Raw genomic sequence first — 13,485 nt, forward strand, 5'->3', positions numbered from 1 at the left:
ACCCACTCCAGCAAGCACGCCTCTTCGGAGTGCAGCGCTCCCATCGAGGACGTGCCAGAGAGCTCCACCGACAAGAGCAAGAATTCCAAGGCAGCACCACCAGAGACCAAGAGGGTGCCCGTCAAGGGGGACGGCACGGGCGGGGCTTTTACCATAAGCTCCACCCTGGACAGCAAATAGGAAAGCGCGCTCGTCGCCTTCCTGCGGGTGAATGTCAACATGTTTGCATGGCAAGCATCCGACATCCCCGGTGTTCCAAGGGAGGTGATTGAGCACCATCTTGCTGTCTGTCCTCATGCGCGGCTCATCAAGCAGAAGGTCAAGAAGCAAGCTTTGGAGCGACAAGAGTTCATCATCGAGGAGGTCAGGAAGTTGGAGGCGGCAGGCCTGGTTAGAGGAGTACTCCACCCCATGTGGTTGGCCAATCCAGTGGCGGTGCGTAAGGCGAATGGGAAATGGAGGTTGTGTATTGACTACACGGATATCAATAAAGCATGTCCAAAGGATCCTTTCCCTCTGCCACGCATCGACCAGATTGTGGACTCCACTACCGGGTGTGACCTGCTGTCGTTCCTCGATGCCTATTCAGGATACCACCAGATTTTCATGATGAAGGAAGAAGAAGAAAAGACCGCGTTCATCACCCCATGTGGTACGTACTGTTTTGTACGAATGCCTTTCGGGTTGAAGAGCGCTGGTTCAACGTTTGCCCGAGCGGTCCAAATTGGGTTTGAGCCCCAGCTGCATAGGAACATGGAAGCTTATATGGGTGATATAGTTGTCAAAACCAAGGACAGGGCCACGCTCGTGCAAGATCTGGAAGAAACATTTGCAAATCTGTGCAAGATCAACCTCAAGCTCAACCCAGAGAAGTGCGTGTTCGGTGTCCCATCCGGCAAGCTTCTTGGGTTCTTTGTGTCTCAACGCGGAATCGAAGCAAATCCCAACAAGATCAAAGCAATTGAGCAGATTGAGGTGCCAAGGCGGGTCAAAGACGTCCGTAGGCTCGCCGGCTGCGTTGCCGCCCTAAGTAGGTTCATCTCCAAGTCTGCTGAGCGTGCCCTCCCCTTTTTCAAAGTTCTGAAAAAGGCGGGTCTAGTGAAATGGACTCCGAAGGTAGAGGCAGCACTGCAGGACTTGAAGAGGTACCTCTCCTCCATGCCAATACTAGTCACGCCTAAACCATAAGAGCCGTTGCTGCTATACTTAGCAGCAACAAATCAAGTGGTCAGTGCCGCACTGGTGGCACAGTGGGAAATTGAGGAAGAAGTGGCAGCAACAGCGGAGCCGTCGGATGATGGGCCGGGGCTCCCCTCGGCAGGGCCTAGCGCCGGCAAGGCGGGCCCCCGACAAGACCCGGTCCTGGCAAGGCAGAGTCTGCGCAGATGGGCAAAGTTGAACAGAAGAAGAAGGTGGTGCAGCACCCGGTTTATTTTGTCAGATCCCTCTTGCATGGGGGCTAGATCAATGTATTCTGGTATGCAGAAGCTGCTTTTCGGCCTCCTTATGGCCTCAAGAAAGCTGTGTCACTATTTCCAAGCACACGAGATCACCATCGTCACCCGCCTCCCTTTGCAACGAATCTTGCACAACCCGGATACAACTGGGAGGATTGCGGAATGGGCTTTGGAACTGTCGAGCTTTGGCCTCAAGTTTGAGAATACTTTGATAATCAAGAGCCGAGCTTTGGTGGAGTTCATAGCAGAATGGACATCAATGCCCGACGAAGAGATTCAAGAGACTACCATTCCCGGCAAGGAGACGAGCTGTGATTGGATCATGTACTTCGATGGAGCCTTCTCGTTGCATGGTGCTGGTGCTGGCGTATTACTCGTCGCACCCACCGGAGAGCGCCTCAAGTACATGGTCCAGATGCACTTTCCTCGGGAAAAATCAACGAACAATACGGCAGAGTACGAGGGATTGCTTGCCGGTCTTAGGATCGTGGCAGACCTCGGAATCAGGAAGCTCATCATCAGAAGTGATTCACAGGTCGTCGTCAAGCAAGTCAACAAGGATTACCAGAGCCCGCTGATGGAGGCCTATGTGGATGAGGTGAGGAAGTTGGAGGAGCGTTTTGACGGTCGAAAAGAAGAGCATGTTCCCTGAGCAGAAAACACCATTGTCGACGACCTGCCAAAGCGCTGCCCTGAAGTTGCCTGTGGAACCAGGTACCTTTGTGCTTCAATTAACCCAGCCATCCATTGAGCCATCAGAAGGACAGAACAAACGAAGGAAGGCGGGCCCCGATAAGTACTTTCCGGCTGAGCTCCCAGGGGCCACCAGCGAGGACATTGCCAAGTGCCCCAGGCTCGCCGGGGAAAGGCAACCTTCGGCGGGGCCTCAAGCCCTGACTGTAGAGGCAGCTGCCCTATGGCCATTGACGAGCCTTTAGTCCTTGCGGTCGAGCCCCAGGCTCTGGCATGGGCGCAGCGCACTGTCCATTTCCTCCAAACAGGAGAACTCCCTCAGGAACAGGAAGAAGCAAAAAAAAGTAGCCCGTCGATCTAGCATGTACCAATTTGTGGATGATTCCCTATACAGAAGGAGGCCGAACGGCGTGAAATTAAAGTGCATTCCTCGGGAGGACGGACTGGAGCTGTTCGCAGAGATACATGGAGGCATGTGTGGCTCCCACATAGGGTCGAGAGCCCTTGCCGGCAAAGTATTCCGGCAAGGTTTCTTCTGGCCCACCGCTCTCCAGGATGCGACTGCACTAGTAACCAAGTGTGAAGCGTGCCAGTTCCATTCAAAGAAGCTCCACCAGCCAGCCTAGGCCCTTCAAAAAATCCCTCTCTCCTAGCCATTTTTGGTCTGGGGCTCGACATACTGGGCCCCTTTCCCCGTGCTGTCGGGGGCTTTGAGTACTTGTACGTTGCGATCGACAAGTTCACAAAGTGGCCGAAAGTGGAACCGGTGAGGAAGGTGACAGCACAGCCAGCCGTCAAGTTCTGCAAGGGACTAGTCTACCATTTCAGTGTGCCGAACAGAGTCATTACCGACAACGACACGTAGTTCACGAGCCGCACCTTCATGCAGTACATTCAAGACCTCGGCGGCAAGGTCTGTTTTGCTTCTATTGCTCATCCCAGAAGTAACAGCCAGGCTGAGAGGGCAAATGCTGAAGTGCTGTGAGGCCTCAAGACCAGAACTTTTGACAAGTTACGCAAGTGTGGAAGGCGCTGGATTGATGAGTTTCCAACGGTTCTTTGGTCAATCAAGACGACACCAAATTGAGCCACTAGCCAGACGCCCTTTGCCCTGTATACGGGGCAGAAGTAGTTCTCCCCGCGGAACTCATATACGGGTCACGTCGAATGCTCGCTTATGATGAGCTTGAGCAAGAGCAGTTGCGCCAAGATGATGCAACGCTCCTTGAGGAAGATTGTCTTCAGGCTGCTGTGCGAGCCGCTCGCTACCAGCAAGCCTTGCGCCGCTACCATAGCCGCAAGGTTCATGCCCGAAGCCTTGAGGAAAGCGACCTTGTTCTTCGGCGAATTCAATCCGCCAAGAATTCAAACAAGTTGACGCCGAAGTGGGAAGGCCCTTATCGAGTAATACGAGTCACCAGGCCCGGCGCAGTCCGCCTGGAGACCGAGGATGGCACTCCGGTGAGCAATTCCTGGAATATCGAACATCTTCGCAAGTTTTACCCCTAAGGCACGGTTGCCGGAGCCCCAGCAACCCCCATTTTGTACTAGCCATGCCAGCAAGGCATATAACCCTATTTACAGAGCCAGGCGCAGACCCTGTGCGCAGTAAGGGAAAGGAATCCCTTAGCATGTATAGGTTCTTGTTGATTTCCATGTTTATGTACATACGTATATGCATGCTTGTCCAGGATATTGTACTGCTTTTTGATTCCAACAAATATCTATGGACCGCCAAGGTTCCATGCTCTTGCCCTCTCTTCTTTCCAGCTACAGCAAGGACGCACAATCCCGCCAAGGACCTGTCTCCGGCAAGAGGCTGAGAAGACCGTCCGGCAAACCAAACTGATAAAGTTTACCTCTTGCCCATTCGTTTTCGTAACATGTGACTTGTGTGTTGGAAAACCTCGCCACTCTCCTTAAAAAAACTCGGGTGCTCCCATTCTCGAAACCAAACGCTACTTCGGTCGGAGTGGCTGTAGTAGCCCTTGCTAAGGGGAGGTGGACGGGGGGCTGGACCCTTTGTCTGTAACCTGGTAGATGTGATTCTCCGGCGGGCGCAGAGGGTATCGGTAGGACAGCCTATCGAAAGGACTCGCTTATTTACATTAAGGAAGCGTTTCACCTCTGCACAAATGTATGCGCGCGCGGGTTCCCGACAAGGCTAGTCTTTTTCATTAACATGTTGATACAAGTACGAAGGTTACAGGACACAAGCATGGGCTCGAGAGATTACATTGTCTAGGAATTAAGATTTGGCAAGTGCCTACAATTTAAAAGAAAGATAAGTGCCCCGTGATATCCGTTCTTGCTCCTTTCCTCCCAGGTGTGGAAGGTGAAAGCAAAGAGGAGGCGACAGGGAACGCGCTGATGGAGAGCTTGACGAGGAAGACCCTCGGCAAGGCGTGTGGCCAAGGGAGGAGGGCGATGCGGTCAGCCAGAGTCGGAATTGGAGTCCTCCCGCTTGATGCCCTTGTCGTCGCTGTCCTCCTCATCACTCTCGCTCGAGGAGGAGTTTTCGTTGTCGGTGGAGCTCTCCGCGCAACACCTTAGGCAAGCTCCCAAGTGCCCAAAAACCTTGACGGAGAGCAGGCCGTTCTCCATCAATATGAAGTGGAGGACGAGCCCCTCCGACAGGCTATGGGCACAGGTGAAGGTTTTCCACCTGCAGCGAAGATACATGACATGAGGGGCGGGGAAGTCGATGTCTACCCGCATGCTGCCATTCCCGCAGCCCCTCATATGCAGCCTCAAGGCCTATGGCGGGTCGACCTCCATCTCCCGAGCGAACAGAGTGGGAAGGCGAAGGTGGCCGCACACTGGCTTATATAGCCTGATGAAGAACTCGTGGGGCTAGTCTCCAACGTGGCCCTCCATTAGGGGAGGAGCCGCTGGCAGAGGCGCGGCCGATGCGCCGCCCCGTCCTCCTCTCCCCCGAGCGCCACAGCGGCCTCGGCCACGCCCCTTCCTCTTCCTCTCGCAGCAGGCCCTGCCACCATGAGCTCCTGGGAGGGGGGACGCTGTCGAGCAGAGGCCCTCATCGCTGCCATTGAAGCGTCGGCGCGACCTCTCACCATTGCAAAGGGAAGGAAGGAGTCGGGCTGGAAGGAGATGAATGTTGAAGGATGCCCAACCGGGCTTCCCGACTCGGCGTTAAGGCATGTGCCCTCCATGTCCACACCTACCCTCCCTGAGGTATGGAAGACACGTGGCGAGCGAGCCGGAATCGAGGAGACAAGTGAAGTGACTGTTTTCCACCCCGTGGTTGTGGGGTGCGGGCGCCTTAAAGGCCGCGACCTGAGTCCACTTAGTAAATGAGCCGCACCCCTGCGGCTTCCTCCTTTTTATGGGGAAGACGCGGGCCGCCTCTTTACTATTCACCATGATGTGATGCACGTGTGCTGCAACTGCCCCACGCACGACCCCCACATCACGCATTCAATGCCGGGTCATGGGGAAGCGCAACTAGCGAAGGAGTTACGCAGTTAAAACCCTGCCACGCGTGCCCGCGCACCGTTCTGGGCCTGGCCCAACAACGCTCTGCGCTTATGTGTGGCCCGAGCTCGGGGGCTCCTGTCGGTGCACAAAAGTAGGGGCCTTATGTACCCCTTTACTTGTGCATGGGCAGTAGTAGCAACACCTATGACCACGCTTGGTGGTGCAGAGGAAGCGAAGATACAAGACTACCCGAGCAACGTTGAAGCCAGAGGCGCGAAGAGCAAAGGGACAATATGGGTTTCCCTCGGCGAGAGCCTTGCCGGGAACGACCTACGCTGCCCCGGCAAGAGCCTTGCCGGGGCAACTTGCCCAACACCATCAAGACCGCCACCTTTGAGCCTGAGAATTATGACGCCATCAACAACGTCAAGACCAAGGCTCGGGAGCGCCTGCATGGTGGCATGTAGATCTTTGTGATGAACAGAGGCCTGCAAGACTAGACGAGAACCAGAAGACGAAGGGCCCCCGGCAAGACCCTTGCCGGGGACGCCCACAAGACCCCGGCGAGATCCTTGCCGGGGACATCTGCGGGGCCACAGCCAGGCCCACGCATACCAAGGTTTCACTGCCCCATGGCCGTTCTGATGCCGCAGCCAGCCAGCCAACTAGGCGCGCACCTACGTGGCAGCATGCAGCTCCTAGGCCAACCAGGCAAGCACCTGCGTGTTGGCATGCAGATCTTCGTGAAGTCCCTGCCACCGCACCAGCGCAGTAGCCAGCCAGTCAGCTTGGCGTTGCATGCCTCGTCAGCTTGGACGCGCGTCGAAGCGAGGCGAGGCGGCAGCAGACGGGACGAGCTTCCTTGTCGTCCCCGATAAAGCAAGAGGACACGTCGGCAGTGCATTAAATGCGTTTGTCCTATGGTTCTTGGAGATAGAGTTGTACACTGAAGACACTTTCCACCTCTTGTGTGCCGCTGTGGCAGCCCCTTTGACATATAAAAGGAGACCCAAGGCGTACTGAGGAAGGATTCAGACTTTTTGGGCTACATTCACCGCAGCTAGTTCAAGAACTCAAGAACACCAAATATACACCAAAGCAGGATTAGGGTATTACGCATCGTTTGCGGCCCAAACGTGGATAAAATTCCCCCGCGTTGATCTTCTAGACCCGCTCTTTCCACAGCCCCGCGCCCCATCAATCGCGGTAGGGATTCGCCGTGATCCCATAGGTGTCGTTAACCCCAACAAACGGTATGCCATATATCGCACACACCTTGATCTGGCTAGCCGTTTTTGTTGTTCTAGCTCATCACAAACAATTTCTATGGATCAACTCTATGCCATGTATCACGCATGCAACTCTAATCTGGATTGTGCTTGATGTCTCCACCATCACGCACAGTTCATCTTATTGGTAGCGGTTTTATTACGATATCATTTTTGATTCATGCATCGCACACAGTTTGGTCGAAGGGTCTCTGATTTATGCATCGTGTTAGCAACATCCTGCAATAATGATACTCAAATAGTGCACACATCTAGGGGGAGCCCCTCCATATTTTGTAGATGTTAGGCTTGCATATTATTTATTGATATCGTTTGTGCTAATCTAGTATTGTCATCAATCCACCAAAAAGGGGGAGATTGTTAGGGCATATTTCTCCTTTAGTGATTTTGATGCTTGATGACAATGCATTTTGCAGACTAAACGTGTGCATTGAGTTTTCAGAGATTATTAGATGGCTCAAGACGGTTTGTTTCCCATCGGTGGTTAAGAGTGAAAACAGTTATTTTCTGACGATTTCATTTTGGTGGACTTGAGTACTAGGAAATCCTTACTATTAAGAGGGGTTCCGCATTTGGAAAGGTTAGGGTGGAATCAACACGCACACAATCACCTTTGCACCCTCTTTCCTTCCCGGCAACTTGGAGCACCATCTATATTCTGTTTTGGGCTTACTAGATGCACATAAGTTGTAGTACCGCGCCGGGGAGTGGTAATACCGTGATCACTAGCAAAGTAGTATGATAGTTTTGATAGTAGTAGCAACATCAATAGTAACGGTAACAGTGATAGCAATGATCTTGTAGCAAGTATAACAGTAACAATAGCAGTACTAACTTAGCAAGAACAATATGAGAGAAATTCGTAGGCATTGGATCGATGAATTTGTTGGATGATATTCATCATATAACAGTCATAACCTAGGGCGATACGACACTAGCTCCAGTTCATAAATATAATGTAGGCATGTATTCTGTAAATAGTCATACGTGCTTATGGAAAGAACTTGCATGACATCTTTTGTCCTACCCTCCCGTGGCAGCGGGGTCCTATTGGAAACTAAGGGATATTAAGGCCTCCTTTTAATAGAGAACCGGAACAAAGCATTAACACATAGTTAATACATGAACTCCTCAAACTACGATCATCACCGGGAAGTGTCCTGACTATTGTCACTTCAGTGTTGCCAGATCATCACACGTAGTAGGTGACTATAACTTGCAAGATCGGATCTAGAACATAGATATAATGGTGATAACATAAACGGTTCAGATCTGAAATCATGACACCCGGGCCCAAAGTGACAAGCACTAAGCATGGCAATGTCATAGCAACATCAATCTCAGAACATAATGGATACTAGGGATCGAGCCCTAACAAAACTAACTCGATTACATGATGAATCTCATCCAACTCCTCACCGATCAGCGAGCCTACGAAGGAATCACTCACTCCCACTGGGGAGCATCATGGAATTGGCAATGGAGAAGGGTTGATGATGACAAAGATCGAAGATCCCCCTCTCCGGAGCCCCAAACAGACTCCAGATCTGGCCTCCCGATGAAGAATAGGAGGTGGCAGCGGCTTCGTCTCGTGAAACGCGATAATTCTTTTTCCCCAGTTTTTTCTCCAAATATGTGATTTTATAGTATCAGGGTTGAGTTCTGTGGGGCCACCAGGTGGGGACAACCCACCTGGGCGCGCCTGGAGGGGGCGCCTTGGTGGGTTGTGCCCACCCAGGTGCCCCCTCCGGTGGTTCTTGGCTCCAGAAATTCTTATTTATTGAATAAAAAATCCTCGCAAAGTTTCGTTCCAATCTGAGAACTTTTATTTCTGCACAAAAACAACACCATGGTAGTTCAGCTGAAAAAAGCATCAGTCCGGGTTAGTTTCTTTCAAATCATGCAAATTAGAGTCCAAAACAAGAGGAAAAGCATTTGGAAAAGTAGATACGACGAAGACGTATGAACTCCCCCAAGCTTAAACCTTTGCTTGTCCTCAAGCAATTCAGTTGATAAACTAAAAGTGAAAAAGAAAAACTTTATGAACTCTTTTGCTCTTGTTTACATAAATAAACTTAAACAGCACCCAGGTTTTCAGCCAAGATTATAACTAACCATGTCAACAATAACTCTTAAAAACTCTATTAACTCATATCAATGACATAATCAACTAACGAGAAATAATAAGATATCTTAAACAACAACACTTTATCAAAACAACCATGATATAATATGACAATAGTGGTATCTCGCTAGCCCTTTCTGAGACCGCAAAACATAAATGCAGAGCACCTCCAAAGTTCAAGCAGCGACTAAACATTGTTATTCATGGTAGAAAAGATCCAGTCATGATGCACCCAACATTATCTACACACAATGCATGAGGATGACAATAGTGCTCTCAGGTTCTGGCACTTATTTGAGAAGGTGATGACACAACATAAAAGTAAATAGATAGTCCCTTCGCAGAGGGAAGCAGTGATTTGCAGCGGTGCCAGAGCTCAAGTTTTTAAAACAGAGGTAAATGAAAATTTTGAGAAATGCACCCTTCTTTTTTACTTCGCGGCCATTAGTTATCGGTATCTTCCATGCTAAACACATTAGTGGCGGTTCCCAAGCGATAAAAGTAAAGGTTTACTCCCCCTCCACCAACAATCACACTCCATGGCTTGTCCAAAACAACGGGTGCCATCCATACCAACAACAGTCCTAGGGGAGTTTTGTTTAATTATTTGCAATTTGAAATCGGGACTGGGAATCCCTATTACCGCCCCTCTCATGCAAGGATGAGAGCATAAACACTCATCATGAGAATAACCCGCTTAGCATGGAAGATACTGACTACCTCCTGTGGCTCTATGAACAATCCAGGCACACAAAAAGGGATATTTATTTGAAGTTTTTAGAGGTGGCACATGCAAATTTACTTAGGACGGCGGGGTAATACCACATATAGGTAGGTGTGGTGGACTCATCTAGAATAACTTGGGTTTTAGGATTTTTGATGCACAAGCAGAAATCCCGCTTAGTACAGGTGAAGGCTAGCAAATAGGTTGCGAAGCGGCCAGCTAGAGAGCGAAAACGGTCATGAACATGCATTATGCATAAGTAACATTGGATACTAGCATGAGTAGGATATGAACACCATGAACATAACTATCATAGAGGCTATGTTGGTTATGATTCAACTACATGCATGAACATGTGCCAAGTCAAGCCACTCGAACATTCAGAGGAGGATACCATATCATCACACTACACCACAATCATTTTAACGCAATGTTGACATCCAAGATAAATCATTATCCACTCCTAGCTACTTAAGCATGGCATGAGAAACTATAATATATAATTGTCATTGCAAACATGTTTGATCATAATAGGCTGAATCATGGATACTAGGTTAAACATATTTACAAAAACAGAACAAATTGAGTTCATACCCATTTCTCTCTGCCATAGACAGTTCATCAAATATCATCATTATTGCCTTCCAATTGCACGACCGAACGATATGAAAATAATAATAGTTCAAGAGTGTCGTGGACTAAGCTGGAATCTGCAAACATTTTAATCAAAAGGAGAAGACAGGGTAATATGAGCTCTTTGTTAGATCAACAATAATGCATATGAGAGCCACTCAACATTTTAATCGTGCTCTTCTCCTCGGTATGACTCAATAAGAGAAAAGAAATTCAGAGAAACACACCAAAATATTTTTGGAGTTTTTTGTTTTTTCTAGAAGAAAGCAATTAAACACGAAAAACAAAAAATGAGAAAAACTATTTACACGGGAGAGCTCCCAACAAGCAAAAGAACAAGGAAATCTTTTTGGGTTTTCTTTTTAATACTACAATTAACTAAACTAGGAAGAAAAACCGAAAAGAAGCAGTAAATATTTTTTGGATTTTCTCAAAGTTTTTCAAACACACAAGAAGAAGGCGAGAAGATAATTCTAACATGGATAATACAATGCAAGAATGTGGACACCGACAACTGGAATGAAATGTGTGAACATAAATGTAATGTCGATGGAAATATGTACTCCCCCAAGCTTAGGCTTTTGACCTAACTTGGCAATCACCATCGGTAGCCTGCATAATGGTCGGAGTGATAGCTCACGGAGGCTCTAGGTGCAGATGCCTCAGCCCGCTGTGCAGCCACAACCGTTGCGTTATGTGCTTGGGCCTCGCTCTCTAGAACATAATATCTTCCCTTGCTGTAAACATCAAAGAGAGCATGTGTAGGCAAATATGTGCCCACAACGGACCTTTTAATAAACAATAGGTTATAGGTGAAATCATGAGGTTCACCACTAAGGATCTTATGACGTTTCATAGCGTCAAAGTCCAAGTACTGCGTGGGTAAGATGGGGTCATAAGGCCAAGGTGAAACATCCAGCTCTCTTGCTAAACATGTGGCATAAATTCCACCATAAAAATATCCACTACCAGCGTTGTGTTGCAACTTGCGTGCAACAATCGCTCCAAGGTTATAACTTTGGTCATCGGTGAGAGCGGTGTGTATGACGCTCAAGTCTGGAGCACAAACTGTACTACAATAATGTTTGCCTACAATGCATTTCCCATTAAAAAGTGCAAAGTATTGAACTGAGGGAAAATGAATGCTCTTTATTCTACCTTGCGTCACTCCCCTAGTCTCACCATAGCAAAGACTAGTCAAGAATATCTCAAACTCATATCTTGGTTGTTCGTCTAGCGAGCCCCAAAATGGAATTTTGCAGTGGTGAGCAAATCTCTCTAGAGATAGGGTAAATGGATTTTCATACAGTTTAAACGACATCCTAGACTCACGGGGATGGAATTTAAATTCTTTAGTAAATGATTCAGTGAGGTTGAGGTGTTGGTTGCACTTATCTGAAATGTAGGGACCGAGCTCGGTATTGTGAACATATTGCTCAAATTCTTCCTTAATGCCCACACACACCATATAATCCTTGCATGGCCATAAACATGATTTGGTGGCGGCATATCGTATAGAACATTCACTTGGTTCAATGTAAGACCAACAAGCCGAGCTGCTACTAGAGATGCCTCCGAGGACCTCCTCCTTGAAGAACTCCTTCCAAAGAGATTCATCATATCCGCATACAATTTTCCGAAAAATTTTGGGTCACAAAATTTTGTTAACAAAACTTCATAAGATTGAAGGCAACTACTCATAGGTATGCATAGAGGCCATATCAAGCATTCAAACTACTTAGAACTCTAAGAATTCAACATGCAAGCTCATCTACAGTAGCACCAAGAGTAACTAATTATTCAAAATATAAACCACTAAAGCAAAAACTAATTGGACCAACAGAGGAGTCACATACCAAGCAACAATCCCCTGAAACAGTTTCGGAAATGGAGCTTCGAGCAAAGAGATCGAAATCCACGGGTTTGAGAGCAAGAACACGAGAGAGAGAGAGAGCAATGGTGATTTTTTTCTGGAGGTAGGTGGTGATATGGGATGAAGAGATAAGTGAGGGGGGCCACGTGGGGACCACAACCCACCAGGGCGCGCCTGGGGGTGTTGGCGCGCCCAGGTGGGTTATGCCCACTTGGTGCACCTCCCTTTGATGTTATTTGCACAAAAAATTCTTAAATGTTGATAAAAAATCTTATTAAATTTTCACAGCATTATGAGAACTTTTATTTTGGGTCATTTTTTATTGCATGGGAAATTCATAAAACAGAACAAACATGATATTTTATTTTATTTAACTAATAAAAACAGAAAACAAAAGATAGGGACAGAAGGTAGTGCTTACTAAATTCATCAACTTCATACCTCTCAAAAATGATTCATTAATAAGGTTGATCAAGTCTTATTAACAACCACTTCTAATTAGCATGAAACCAAAGAACTTTCTTAAAACACTAAGTTACCTCAACGGGGATATGGATGTCCCCATCAATAAGTATTTCATATTTATTTTTGGCAGTAGGTAGAGGTGGTTGAAAACTTCCAATAGTGATTGTCGGAGATTTTTCAATAACATTAATACCATTCACTTGGAATTGTTTCCTCGGGAAGTGCACCGTATGCTCATTACCATTGATATGAAAAGTGACATTTCTTTTATTGCAATCAATAACAGCCCTTGTAGTGTTCAAGAAGGGTCTACCAAGGATAATCGACATGTTGTCGTCCTCGGGCATCTCAAATATAACAAAGTCAGTTAAAATAGTAACATTAGCAACAACAACGGGCACATCCTCAAAAATACCGATAGGTATGACAGTTGATTCATCAGTCATTTGCAAAGATATTTCAGTAGGTGTGAGTTTATTCAAGTCAAGTTTTTATATAAAAATAAAGGCATAACACTAAAACCAGCTCCTAAATCACATAAAGCAGTTTTCACATAATTTCTTTTGATGGAGCAGGGTATAGTTGGTATTCCCGGAGCTCCGAGTTTTTTAGGTACTCCATCCTTAAAAGTATAATTAGAAAGCATAGGTGGAGATTTCAGCTTCTGGTATTTTTCTCTTATTGGTGATGATGTCTTTCATGTACTTTGCATAAGGAGGCATTTTTAAGATATCAGTCAAGCAGGTACACAAAAATATTGGCCTAATCATCTCAGCAAAGCGTTCAAA

At 47.5% G+C, this 13,485-nt stretch overlaps 1 protein-coding gene across 1 annotated transcript; it reads left to right on the forward strand.

Moving 5' to 3' along the window:
- The first annotated feature begins 1,452 nt into the window (after positions 1 to 1,452).
- On the forward strand, positions 1,453 to 2,109 carry LOC147980004 (uncharacterized). Its single transcript, XM_087515433.1, has one exon. The coding sequence runs from the start codon at positions 1,453 to 1,455 to the stop codon at positions 2,107 to 2,109; it is 657 nt and encodes a 218-aa protein (XP_087371559.1).
- The last annotated feature ends 11,376 nt before the right edge of the window (positions 2,110 to 13,485 follow it).

The sequence above is a fragment of the Triticum urartu genome, chromosome 3A (assembly GCF_056163025.1).
Source record: "Triticum urartu cultivar PI428250 chromosome 3A, HENAU_Tu73, whole genome shotgun sequence".
In the NCBI taxonomy this organism is placed as follows: Eukaryota; Viridiplantae; Streptophyta; class Magnoliopsida; order Poales; family Poaceae; genus Triticum; species Triticum urartu.